The 14,019-nt window shown below is 42.6% G+C and overlaps 1 protein-coding gene across 1 annotated transcript in view; it reads right to left on the bottom strand.

The window, feature by feature from the left end:
- GALNT12 (polypeptide N-acetylgalactosaminyltransferase 12) overlaps positions 1-8,083 on the bottom strand; it is a 46,461-nt gene extending 38,378 nt beyond the window's left edge. Inside the window, exon 1 of the mRNA XM_030265822.4 lies at positions 7,536-8,083. Within this exon, the coding sequence (XP_030121682.4) occupies positions 7,536-7,915 (380 nt within the window). The 5' untranslated portion in view covers positions 7,916-8,083. The remainder of the gene's footprint in view (positions 1-7,535) is intronic.
- Positions 8,084-14,019: the final 5,936 nt, after the last annotated feature.

Here is a 14,019-nt window from a genome sequence, read left to right as displayed (position 1 = left end):
GTTAAGAACACAAACTGCTCATAAATTATGTAATGCTTTCAGAAGGTATACTGCAGAAGTTTTGGTTTTGAAGTTTCAATGTGAATGCCCTAGGCAAGTTCAGGACTGTGCAGCTTCTCACAAGAAGTGCAAAACAGCACATGTCACTTCTGAAGTTAACTTGACTTATGTGACTACAGTATATGACATATATGCCCCATCCCAGTGTCACCTGGAAAACACTGCCAGGGTTCTACTTTGGGCTGGCTTTCACATGGTGGGCTAGGAACCAGGTTAGCTGGGCTTGTTGTGATGGGCCACAGACATGCTGACCCACCACACAACCTCCTGAAGCCAGGGAATCTCAGAAAAACGGAAAGCTGGACAAGACAAACGCAGGTCCAAACCAATGTGGTTAATCAAGCGTTCTCCCTTTATTCAAGATAAGGTGGTAGTTTATATAAGCTTCTACATAGTTTACAAAAACAAAGACACTCTGATTGGCAAACCAATATTGTTTACCTTTTCCTTAAAACGGCCTACACTTTACACTATAAAACCTATACTAATTCACACCCAAGCAACCCAGTGGTCCCCATGACAACTTAAGACTATTTTCTATCTGCGCCACAAGCTCTGAATTTCTAACTGCGTCAGAGGCTTGAAGGCCTCACCAGGCCTCAATCTGAGGCCTAGACTGGAGTAGCTCAAATTTCATAATTCATGTCCTCTTTCTCTCAAAAATGCTGCAACAACCTCCTTTCCTCTTCCTAATTTCAACAGTTAAAACACCAACTTAAACTACTCTTTCAGTAAGAGGTGTGCTCAAAAGTGACATTTTGTAGGCTGTAAGTAAATGAAGCTGATGGGGATGAATAGCAGCATCTATGGGCATTTCAATCTAGTTTCACCATCTTCATTCCCACTCCATAAACTGCAGAGGCAGCAATGTGGGCATTGGACTCTGCCAAGTGCCTTCACCCAAGAGAAAGCACCTCCTTCTCTCACTTTCCCAAAGCCATGGCAGAGGACACAGCAGTACTGAGATCTTCTATCCCCTTTTCTACTTTTGCCCAAGCCGCAGCTTGGGGTTCCTCAAATCCATTCTCAAGCATCCCAAGCCCTGCAGCATGACACAGGTGACAGCACTGGTTTCTAAGTGACCCCACAGTGACCAAGGCTGTGTCCCTTGCTCCAGGCTGAATATACAGTTGAACATCCACTCTTCACCCCTCTGTGTGGAAGAGTAATCTATGGACAAAATGCAGCACGTGAGCCAAAAGCAACACCACCCAAAGCCTGGGATAGAAAAGCACAACATCTCCAGTGGAATTAAAGGATATTATAAACATTATTCTTATCTCCTCCAAACACTGTCCAACTTTTTGCGCCAAATTTATTTTTTCACATAAGACTACCTTGACCCAACTGCCAGTTCAGGGAATTTCTTTTTTTTTCTCTTTTTTTTTTTTTTTTTTTTAATTAAAAAAGGTTTATCTGGGCATGGAGAGGCTCCACCTGGTTTTACACACCTACACAAGCCACATGTTCAACTGTTGCAGAAAAAGGCATTGAGAGTTTACAGAAGGTGTGTCTTAGTGTGAGTATCAAAGCACATAGCAGCAAAGTGCTGATAACTGCCAGAATGGCCAGATTATTTGGGGCAAGGCTGGAACACTTAAGCAGGTTGAGTTCAGGATGCTGGCCTGCACTTCCTCACCACCCAGAAGGCTAGCTAAAAGCTCCCTAAATTATATCTGCTGAAACAAACCATGTTAGAGAAAGCACTCCTGTACAGGCCACAGCACTGTGATATGATCAAACCTCTGGAAACAGAGGCTGGTTTGATTGTGAAATAGTTTTTCAGGTTATTTAATGTTCTACGGAATGATTCTCCCAATAACAAGAAGGTAATGACAGCAATGACTGCCAAAAGCTCTTTTAAGATTTCAGATAATAATGGGCTGTGCTGCCTTGCATACAAGCATTGTGAGAAGCAAGAAAGAAAGAGACTAAGTCTGAAACAGAAGAAAATATTTGTTAAGAAGTTGGAGGGTGGGGCAGAGGTGGCACAGAAAGCAAATCTCTTTAAGACAGATTAAAAATACACTAAGAAAAAAATGTCTAGAAAGACCAAATAAGACAATTTAATAAGTGTGTATCCTAAAATTCACAAAGTTAGGAAATCCATAGCGCCTCCTATTTCCAAATTGTTAGAGAAATGCTAAAGAAGTTCCTAACTGACCCAGATTCTGGATGTGCAGATGAGAAGGAAATTCTGCATGTGACAGTGGGGAAACCCACTTGATTTTTGTTTTATATTGCTGAGCTGAAACAGAGGTTACATTCTGCTCAGTTGTTTTCACTTTTCTTCCAAGATAGTGAAATACACTTAACCTTTCCACAGAGACATACTATTTCCTACACCTACATTCAAAAACTTACTTCAGTGTGAGTAATTTGATTCAGGACAAAAAAAAAATATTTTGCAAAGTCATAACTGAAAGAAGCTATTGTAGTCATCACTGCAAATAAGGGGTGGATGCACTTGATCCTTACAGACAATTGCTTAAATAAAAGCAGTTTTTGAATTTAAAAAAAATCAATTTTTGCTTACTATCAATCACAGATCTGGGAACTTTCCCAGAACAGTGTCAGGTTAAAACTCCTAGCAGGAGTAGCTGTGATTTTTGGAGTAGAAAAGGAACCAAAACCTAATATCAAGGCTTATTCTTGGAACTTGTTAGGAAGATACTATCAGACAAACATCCTGGTATAATTTACTATTTACAGCCCAAAAAACAAAACAAACCACAGAAGAGAGACTCTGGGAGATTCAAATTCAAATATGGGAGCAAACAGGAAAAACAGTATTGAAAGACAAAATAATCATAGCAGAAGATTGTTACGCTAAAGTCAAACATAATTTTCCCCCCCAAAAAAATAAAATGATAGGCATAAATGATGGTGGCAGAGGAATTTGAGCATTTGTGTATATCTAGCTATCTATACAAAGACACTTAAAGGTATATGCACAGACACGTAAAAATATACATAAAATCACACATATACAAAAAAAAATATATAAAGAATCTCTCCAAAATGCAGAAGATTACCTAGAATTAAAGAACAAACCTCTAGAACTTTTTCTAATAGCTGAAAAATACTATGCAGACCACATTCAATATTTTGGGGGCTTTTGTGGCTACTTAGGAAAGACAGGAAAGAATTAAAAATCCATTTCCTTGTGATCACAAGTAAAATGAGCCCCAAGGGCTGAATCAGGCTTCTACCATGAAAGAGAAAGCATGAAATGCTGAGTCAGCACAAAAGTGCCTAGTCCTGATTGTTCCATTTGTACCAAGAGTCAGCTGAAAGGCAGCTTGTGTGATTTTACAGAAACTATCCCCAAAATAAATGAGCAATGCATCCCTCTTGTGATATAGAAAGAAAAAAAAAAAGTCTAAAATCTGAAACAATGCTTGAAAATAGTCCTTAATCTGAAAGAACCCAAGTAGAAAAACTGGAAATGTATTTCTTACACATTGTAATCAGCTGTAAAAGGCTAAGAGAACATATCAGTTGTCTGCCTAGCCCTACAGTCCTGGAGAAGCCCCATGGGACACAATGCAGACGTGTTGTTGCAGGGGGAAGAAGGCAGAGAAGCAGCAGCAGCAATCACACCCCATGGCCCCAGGCTCACCACACTCACTTACAGGGCATCAGCCTCAACAGGGCCCTCAAAGTCTGACACAGAACAATTGCTGGCTTTAAACCTCCTATAATTGTTACTTCCTTTATGAAAACAAATTCAAGAAATTAAGGGTAAATGTTGGGAAGCTGGGCCATCCAGGCAACCTTATGATCAGGGGAAAAAATAAAAAGAAATCACTGTGGCAGTGATGTTGCATTTAAAGATGTGGTCAAAGGTTGTTGAATCTCCATCCTTGGAGGTTTCAGTGTTGGACTAGACACCCCAAAGTTTCCTTCCAACCTCAATCCTTCTCTGACCCTATGGCTTATTTCACTTCTAGCCTTGTACAAACTGTATGATCATTTAGTAACTTACATTCTTATCCATAAGAGTCTTCCAAATTAACATTTTAATAGATTATTTATACATAATATTTACTTGTTTATATGTATACTTTCAATAAAACTAAACAATTCTTGTGTGATGAAACACATTGTCAGTTGCTGATGTCAAGCTCAGCCAGATAAAGGAAGCAGAAATTGTATGAAGGAAACAATTGTAGTTGTCAAGTTATTTGGGTCTGCAGGTCAATAGAACGGAATCAGTCATCAAAAAAGCAAATTACAGTGGTGGGAACAAGAAGGACTAACAAATTTCTAAATATTTTCACTGCCAGGAATATATTGGTAAGAGAAAGATCTATATTAGAAACCTCCTGGATTTATGAATATAGTCAAATATCATCAATCCAAACATTATTTGAGAGAGTAACCTCAGCCAAACTATTCTTTTCTTTCTGAACAGTATTACAGACACAGATATTAGCAAATACCTGCCACACTTCTGTTCCCATGGCAGGTCCAGGATGTACAACATGCAGCACTAGGAAAAGATTTTTGGCACGAGTTTCTGACACAGCAACACCTTGTGCAATCATTTTGCATATCACATTTAACAGCTTACTGGTTCAGACACTATCTTATTAGCAAAACTCTTGTTTTCATTGGATTCAAATGTTTTCACCAATTCACACACAGAGAGTGGGTTCACTGATCAGTGTGGGAGGACATTAATGTCAAAAGGAGCTTTGGGGCATCCAGGTGTTGTAATGCTGTCTCTTTTTTGGTATCTAAAATGTCCTGATTGCCTCCACACATACAAGAATATGCTGAAACAGACCAAAAGCCCATAGCCCAGAACAGAATCTCCAAGTATAGTATCTGTAAATATCTCCTGAACATTTTATTTAAATTTTCTAGTGGAGGGACTATGCTTTACAGGAAATGGATTTTTGGAACAGGGAGGTGGCAGAATTTGTTTCATCCATTTTCATGCATCAACCATGTACTGCAGGAATCCTGCAGGAGGTACAATTCCAGCAAGCCACCAGGAAGACCTGTAAATTAGTCACTTCTTTATGAAAGACATGCTGTAAGTTGAACTGCATTGAGTCCAACACAGATTTCTGTGGGAAATCTTTGCTCCTTAAAACAAACAAAAAACAAAACTAATCAAACAAAAAAACTGAAAAAAACCAACCAAAAAAAAAAAATTCACAGATTCTACTCAGTCATTTATAAATGCAAGGAATTTCCACATTATTTTACAGTTGTTTAAGGAACTCATCAAGTAACAACACACTTCTTTATCCATATAATTAAAACCTTTGAAGAACTCAAAGATTTGTGAGACACATCATCCTTGACAAAAGCCTTGTTGACTTTCTCAATAGATCACACCCTCCCATCTGTTACCAATTCTTTCCCTTACCACAGTTTGTAGATAACGTGACTGGAAAAGATCCAAGGCTTGCCAGCACACAGTTCTCTGGTTCTCTTCTGGGAATCCACTAAAAAATGGTGCATTTGTCATCTTCTGGTACCAAAGTCGTTTCACTGATCACATCTAAAATTTAACCTTTGCATGATTTTGGTGGACCACTGAAGTCTAGTTGCCATTTACCATTACTACTTATTTCCCATCATTATAGCCTCACCCATCACCAACATGTTCATTAGAGTAGTCAAGCATTACCCATCTTAAAATAAAAATATACATAAATAAGATTTCCCCTAGACTCGAGATTTTGAACTGGATAACCTCTAATCTTGGAACAAACTGTAATGCATTTTCTATGGCTGTGGGCTTGATGATAAGTTTTTAATTTTTTTTTTTTTACTTCAATCTTTTACATGGTCTTCCTTCTTGAGAGAAGGAGTTAACACTTAGTTGCAAAATTGCCTTTGGGAAAGTTTTTTTCATTTGCTGTGTGAGTTGGAGAGATGCTCTGTGACATTCTTGCCATAATTTAGATTTAACTGTGTGCAAAGGCATGAAGCACCTGCCAACAGTACAATACAGCCTCAGCTTCAGAAGGCAATTATCTCTGAGATTATGTCACTGATGCTTCTGTGATTCTTTTGGTTTGGATATATTTTGTCATTTCAGCATCCATATATTAAAATCAAAAAGGGTCTGCTGTTGTAGCAAAATCTATTTAAATCATTTTCATTTCTAGAATAGTCACCCACAACCATCTATAAGATCTCCTATTCAACAACTGTGACCTTCCATTTCATATAGCACCCTGTCATAGAGAAATGGCAGAAGTCCAAAATAACTCATTGAAATAATTAATTCTTCCCACGGAAATGAAACTAAAATGGTCCTTTTTGACCTATGGTCTACAGACTGCTGATAAGAGGGAAATAATAAGTAAAACAAGCCTAGTGTCAGGCTCAAACTTATAATGAAAAAGCCTTGCATTTGCAACTTTTTGAAAGCCATCATAAGACTCACGTTTTAGACTCAGCACTTACAATTAGAGTTGGTTAAACATTGGGCAGGACACACAGGCATGAAGTGAATGCACAGGAGAGACAGAGCCCTGCCTTTTCCACAGCTTTTTATTACCATATCGTACAAACCTGCTGCAACGAAATGAATCAGCTGAAGCCACACTCAAGTGAAACAGAAATGAGGAGTCAGTAGCAGCCGTGGCTCCATCCCATCCCCTGTGATGGCTAGCATATCCCCTTAACCGGCTCTCACCATCCACTCACAGGAGAGCCCAAGACGGTGCCACACTGAGTTTTTGCACGAGAGCACAACAGTCAGACCTGTTGTGCCACGTTGGCTTCATAGCTGCACTGAGCCATTGCCTTGTAAACTAGAGCCACCTCATCTAACGTTATCTAACCCTTCGTTTACAATTCCCTATGCGATTATCTGCCACTGGTGTCGTAACTGTAAATGTAATTTGTAAATGCACCTTGTGCCAGCAACCATGCATCCCGGATCAGGCACAGTCCCACTTCAGAATACCATTCCCTACCTTTGTGAGCACCACTTCTAGCTCACTCCTGGTAAAACTGCTCCTTTAAACTGTGTGTCTTAAGACATTTGAATACAATCCACAGCTGAAGTCTAGGAAGCTTAACATTTGTAAAGCTGGGAGTGACTGAAAATGCATGCTGCTACCCAGTAGCAGCAGGAGTGGACAGCAGCAGGAGAAACACGGCAGAGCAGCGTAGCTTGAGGACTGAAAACACACTACCAGAGAAAATAACCTGTACACGCACCACCAACACGCGATTTTGTACTGCCTTGTGTGGGTGCGGCAGCCTGCAAAGTCACCAATCGACTTAACTCTGAGAGCGAGCGCTGCGATGCAAGAGCGTTTGGGATGGGAAAGTTTCCAAAAGCCTCCGCGCTCCTGAGCGAGAGGTACTCAAGAGAGACACGACTACCCCGCGCTGACCGCTGCCAGCAGACACTCCAGTTTGCCGGAGCGGCTCTGAGCCGCAGCAGCGGCAGGCACGGCACCTCTGCCCCGACCCCACCTGCCTTCGGCAGTACTCACAGCGGGTGCCAGCGCTCGGGCAGGCGGCGGTGCAGCGAGATGCGGTCGCTCAGGTAGATATTGATCTGGTGCCGGCGGATGCTCTCCTCCTGGCGGCGCTTCTCGGCCGGGCTCAGCTCCAGCCTCACCGCCCGGCCCAGCTCCCCCAGCGCCCCCGGGTCCAGGGCCGGCTTGGCGTACACCGGCCGCCGCAGCAGCTCGGAGTCGGGGGACGGCGGCTGCGGCGGGGCGCGGCGGGCGGCGTGGCGGGGCGGCGGGCCGTGCCGCCACACGAGGAAGCCGAGGGCGGCCAGCAGCGCCAGGGCGAGCAGCGCGCCCTCGCCCCGGCAGCTCCGGCCCCGCTTGCCCCAGCACATCCCGCGGCCGAGGCGGCCGGCCATGGCGAGCGGGCGGCGGCTGCCGTCTCACGGACACGGCAGCGCCTCCGCCCCGGGCAGAGTCGCGAAGTTCTCACGGACCTGCCCACGCCGCGATACCCGCCCGCCGCCAGCGCTGCCCCGCCAGGAAGCCCGCACGGCTCCTCCGCCGCCGGCTCCTCCCTCCTCCCCGCCCCGCCGCCGGCCAGCCCGGAGGGGCGCGGCGCGGAAGAGCCGGGCACGGGCGCTGCGGCGGGGCGGGGAGCGCTACCCCTGGGCAGGGAACCCGCCCCGCTTGTCCCTCAGGGGTGCTGCGTCCCCGCCCCCCGCCAGCCGCCTCCCCGGGAACGGTGTCCCTCGGTCTCCTGGTGGTCGGAAGGCTGCTTGGCCCCCGAGGGTTCCAGCACCCCAGGGAAGGCACGCCGCTCCAACCTGCTCCGCGTTCACCCTGGGGACATAACCAGTTGAACCAGTGCTGGTGCTGACCCATCCCGGGGCAAGGAGGGAGTAGAAGCTATCCTGGTTCTGCTGGATCACACAGAGCTGGGATGTGGGCAGGAGGGAGGAAGGCATGTTCCTTTTGCTGTCACCCTTCAAGCGAAAGGTGATCTGGTCGCCCTGAAGCTTGAGGAACTTTCATAAGCACTGATAGCTGCATGGCGGATATACAGTTTCCCCAGCAAGGGAAAGTGCTTCTGGCACTGAGCTGCCAGGACCACAGCAAGCTGCTTTGGCCCCTGGGATAGCCCCAAGGCTTGCTGTCTGTAGACAGAAATTTTCGGAGCTGCAGGACAGCAAGGGAGGTTATTTCCCACAGAATGACTAGGAAGAGCTTAGGGGTTGAAAGGAACAAATTGATAGGAAACCAGGCTTCATCTATTCTGCTACCTGTAAATAGCATGTGCTTCAGAAGTAGAGCAGAACACAGGCTAAGAAGTTATAGGCATTAATGACAAGCTTTTTTGTTGAATAAATTAATGTTCTTGGCTGAAAAAAGAAGTCAACCTATGTTGCCTCATTGAGAGAAATCCAGAAGACTAGAGAAAATCCCAAGTTTACTATACAGAAAATGGGCAGTCCATTCTATGGCTTGACAGAATCATGGAGGAAAAAAACAACAGTAGCACTAGTTAGAACTTTCAGATTTGCTTCATACTCCACAACATATCCATACTGCTTGTTTTACTTCAGCGCTTAACAGGATGAAACCCTGTCTGCCTAAACTTGAGATCTGGAGGCCATGATATTACCTGAGAGCTCCTGCTTTTGCATTTGAAACACTTTAACATAAATGTAACATAACTGTACACAGTTTCTCTCTCACATGCAGTAGGGAGATGGAACCGGTTTGGAGGTGTCATTCGTTCCACCCATTTTCCAAAGAAATTGTCCTCTGCAACATCCTCTGCTGGTGGAGGCCTGTCAAGATCAGCCCAGCACAGGAGTTCAGTCACGCCCACAGAGAGAACTTCAGCCCAGTACACAGCACTGGGTGGTGCTCACCAGCACTACTAAGTGAAAGAAACTAACACTAAGGAAGGGAAAAATTTTCATCACTATCAGGGTAAGAGCATACAGCTATGAGCTCTTTCTCATTTTACATTATAATAAGTATTGTATGTGACAACAAACACAGACTCAACTACTGTGGAGACCATGCTCTGGACACAAGGGCACTGAAAACCAGTGACTGATTCTGATTCTGGCAAGCTAGTATAAAGCAAGTAATTTAGGTGGATTTGCAACGACTGTGTGAATAGACAGATTATTTCTTATTCATCTATACAGCTAGTTATCACAGGTAATTATATAGGTATAAATCTAATTGCAATATGCTTTGTAAACAACTACTAAATAACAATATGTTGGAATTGAGAATTTACATTGCATATAAAGGAAGCTGTGACTAGCAAACTTTGGGTCTGAAGAGTCAGGTGGCACCAGTTCTTGCATGCCCAGTGTTTGCTTTTCTTCTTTTCTTCCTTGTGTCATGGTTTGACACTGGCACAATGCCCCCCCATAAAAATGCAATTTCTCAACTGAATGCTGTGAAATTGTGAAATGCGATCGAGAACAGAGCAAAGCAGGCCCAAGCTTAATAACAAGAAAAAAACTTTATTAAACTACTACCACTATGCTACTATAAAAGCGGGGGGGGGGGGGGGGAAGAAGAAAGAAACACACACAATTCAAAATGAAAACCTTCCAAAGCATTCCTCCTCCCACCACCCAACTCCAACAAACCACAGTGAGACACAATCTGGACCCCAATCAGGTTTCCACCCTCCAGATAATCAACACCCAGTCCATCTGCAGGGAGAGAGGAGTCTCTCTTGTGCCACAGACGCCCCAAGAAACACAGCTGCCACATCCTGTGCTTCCATGTCACCACATGGCACCGCCCGGAGAAAAAGTTTGCCAGTGGTGACCCTCTCCTTTCCATGCACAGTGCTCTCACCACCAATGCATGGATGGACAGACTGCTTTTAGGATTTTTCCTTTCAAGGATGCCCTGCCAAGAGGGGAAAAAACAACAGTTCAGTTTTTCATTTTTGGGACCAACAGTCCCCCCCATTTTCCCCTGGGGCCGAGGATCCACGAACAGAGATCTTCTTCTCTTCTTCCTCTCTGAAGACAGGGGGCACCACCACAAACCTCCTTAACTTTTCTCTGTTCGCTCTACTTCTGTCTTTTCCCAGCTGAAGCAGGTCTCTTTGGCTCACCGGCATCCTCCTAAAATACAGTCTCTCTTGGAGGAGAAGATCAGTTCAGTCTGTGGCTACCAAGAAAAAGTCCAGCCAAACAGCCACTCCATCATCTCCTCCCACCTAGAATTTCTCCTTCCAACATCCCGGGTCCCAGGCTGTCTCTCTTCCTCTCTTTTTCAAACCAAGGAGGAGAAAAATTTCACAAAGCTTTCATTTCTCAGGAAGGGTTAAAAGTCCCAACTCCCAAAGATGGCTCGCTGCCCAGGCTCCAGCTCCCACAGCCCGGCTGGGCACCTTGCGGCCCCCCTCCCCGCTCTTCTCCTTCCCCGCGGCGAACTGCTGATAAAACCACTGCTGTCTCTTTTTCTCTCTTGGGAGAGAGAGAGACTCTGGGGGGAACAGAGACATCCCAGATTTTCTCCACCCTTCCATCTGCAGGGGGGCCAGCCTGGTTCCAGCCCCTCCACCCTTGGGCCTACCTCCGAAGGCCACATGGCTTCTCCCCTCCCCCACCCAGCTCATCGCCGGGCAGGGGAGAGTCCTGCACTGACCACCGACCGGAACCCAAGAGCGAGTTCCCCTGGGAATTCTGCTTTTAACCCCTCTGTGTTCTCAGAGGCGTGTCTACTTTCAATTGGTCAATGTCCAAACTGACCTCTTCCTTCCGGAAAAATTCTTTTTCCGTGTCAAACCACGACACCTTGCTTGCCATCTTTCTGAATAAAGGAAGCATTTTCCTGGAGTGAATCAAAGAAGTGATCCTCCTGGACTTCCAAAAGAAGTTACTGAGGAGATTGGGAAGAGGTAAAGAACAAAACATAGGACTAAGAGTTAATTAAGAGTAGTGAGAAAAAAAAAAAAAATATAAAACCCAAGAAAAAAACAGAGAGTTCTTCTGCAGAGGTTCTTAAATGTTATAAGAATCTGTATTTTATATAACTATTTTAAGTATTAGAGCAATATGGAAGAAACATAAGAACATGATTACATGACTAAAACAAGTTCTGAAACAAAAAAATGGGAAACAGAGAATCAAATTACAGAACTGCTCTCAGGAGTAATAATGCTCTTACAGCAAAGTAATGGGTGAAGACTTTCCGTGATCATCATCACAGTGGGAATTGAAAGTATTGCTAATAAAAATTAGTTCCCTGGGGATGATGTCCAAAAACACAAACCAGAGGAAATTCATCAAGAGAAAGTACAGTGATCAGGTTAATATAAAAATCATAAAGAATCAGTTAGTCGCATTCACAAAGAAGTTTGTACAACATGTAAAGAATATGAAAGCAAAAACATGTTTTGTCAAACCTTTTCTAACATTTTTGGGGTGTAAATATGATGGGAAGACTGAACATTCTCAGCTGAAATAGTTAAGGTGTAAAGAATTCTCTCTGAACATACAAATAAGCCCCAGAGGAAAAACAATCTACAATTAATAAGGCAAATGAATGAGTTTACTGCTGGCCATAAAACTTGTAGCAACATTTTCATGGAAGAGTTCCTTTTAAGAAGTTCTCTTGTTTCTTTCAGGTGGATAGAAGAATAAAAGTTAAAACAATTAGTTATGATTTTTTAGTGTTTAAAGAGTTATAATTTCATTTGCTTCAGGAGTTTCAAAGAAAGATAAGTAGAGTAACCAAACAAGTGATATAAAAACTCTAATTACTTATCTAGAAATATCTATTGTGCCCTTAGTTGTCCAAATTAAACCAGAAGATCGGTAGAATAATCAATGCCCTTGAAAAGTTTATTTTTTAACATGGAAAATCTTTTATTCACCTCAAAAAGTATACAAAATATTAACTAAACCTATCAAAAAGCACTAAGATATAAAAACTAACCGCAACAATATGTAATTGTCCACAAGACAAGAATTCACATTATAGTGAATGTAATAGCTGAAGTTAAGAATGTATCTGTTGTTTTCTGAAATATGTTTGAAATGAAAGTAATACTTAGTTCATCTAAAATACATGAGCTTTACATATAGGAAATACCTAAAATACAGGAGGTTTTTTTAGGTTTCAGCTAAAATACATGAGGTTTACATATAGGGAATACCTAAAGAGGTAAGATAAGGTGAACTATTTGACACCTGTAGAGTTATTAAAAGGTATTCTTATTTTTAATGATGACATATACATCACAGAAAAAACAGAGCTATTAAATTTTGCAAATTTTTCCTTTTTGTCCTTTTGTGTGTAAAAAAGCAAAAATCTAAAATGGAAATTGAGTGGGAAGACTGCATTTTCAATAAGTTAAAGAGCTTCCTAAATCCACACTTCCAGAGTAAAAATAGAGTATCAAATAATGTATTTCAGAATAAAGTTCCTAGTTCTAGAAAAAGCCAATGCTTTCATATTCTAAAGAAAAAATTAAAATCAGAAGAATATGATAGGAAACATCATGTACAAATACTTTGGACATAGGAAATTTGCTTAAGGAAAGAAAGGATAATCCAAGCTATAAAACATACCCACTGGAGATAGCATTGGACCTATGGGCTCATTGCTCACCATTGTTTTAAATGTACATAAAAACTGTGCATTGCCCTGCAACACGCCCCCCAGTTCTCATCTTGGCTGCTCTTTCTCTCCTTTATTAGCACAAATATTTTTAAAATATTATTATTCAGCCTATAACTACCAGTGCCAAGGACTTTTAAAAATAAATCTGTTAGGATTGAAAGTCTCTTTATTTGAGACAGCTGCACAGTGCATACAAAACATGAAATGAGCCACACCCTTCTTCCCCAGTGCCAAAGGGTGCTGGTGCTTCAGCAGGATCTCTGTTTTACAGGGTAAGCTTTGGGTCAAGAGGGAAGCTGGGTGTATAGTGCACAGGTAGAGAGATCAAGGAGTTGAGATGAGAGGAAGAACTCTAAAAATAAAACAGATTAAAAACACAGACTTGATGACTGACATAGAAACTGTCGCCTATTTCAGGGACCTTCTATCTGGTGAATGCTGTGAAATTCTCCTAGTGACAGGTCAGTAAAATGAGGCAGCATTCAGTGGATTACTTGGCCAAGACCTCAGCTACACCAGTTTGCAGACCTCTGTAGAACATGTATGTGCACATGTACATGTGTATGTGTACACATAGATAAATTACACACACAAAATGCCTTGCTCAGAAACTCACATACAAGCCAGGACAGACAGAGAGAGATAGAGCATGCATGTCAAAGGCATCAATCAATATATTTGCTTGCTGTAGGTATGTATTGCTTGCAGATAATTTTTCTCTTAAGCAAAATAGCAAGCATGAACTACAGGCAGTGGAACAGATAATGTACATAAAGGAAACCTAGGCCGGGAAGCTTAGCTGTCAGAAAGTATTGCAACAAAACTGCAGCTCTGCTCACAAAGTATGGTATGATGTGGCATGTTAATAAAAATATGTTTTGTTGGAAAC

Source organism: Taeniopygia guttata, chromosome 2 (assembly GCF_048771995.1).
Source record: "Taeniopygia guttata chromosome 2, bTaeGut7.mat, whole genome shotgun sequence".
Lineage (NCBI taxonomy): Eukaryota > Metazoa > Chordata > Aves > Passeriformes > Estrildidae > Taeniopygia > Taeniopygia guttata.
This window is presented reverse-complemented; position numbering and strand designations above follow the sequence as displayed.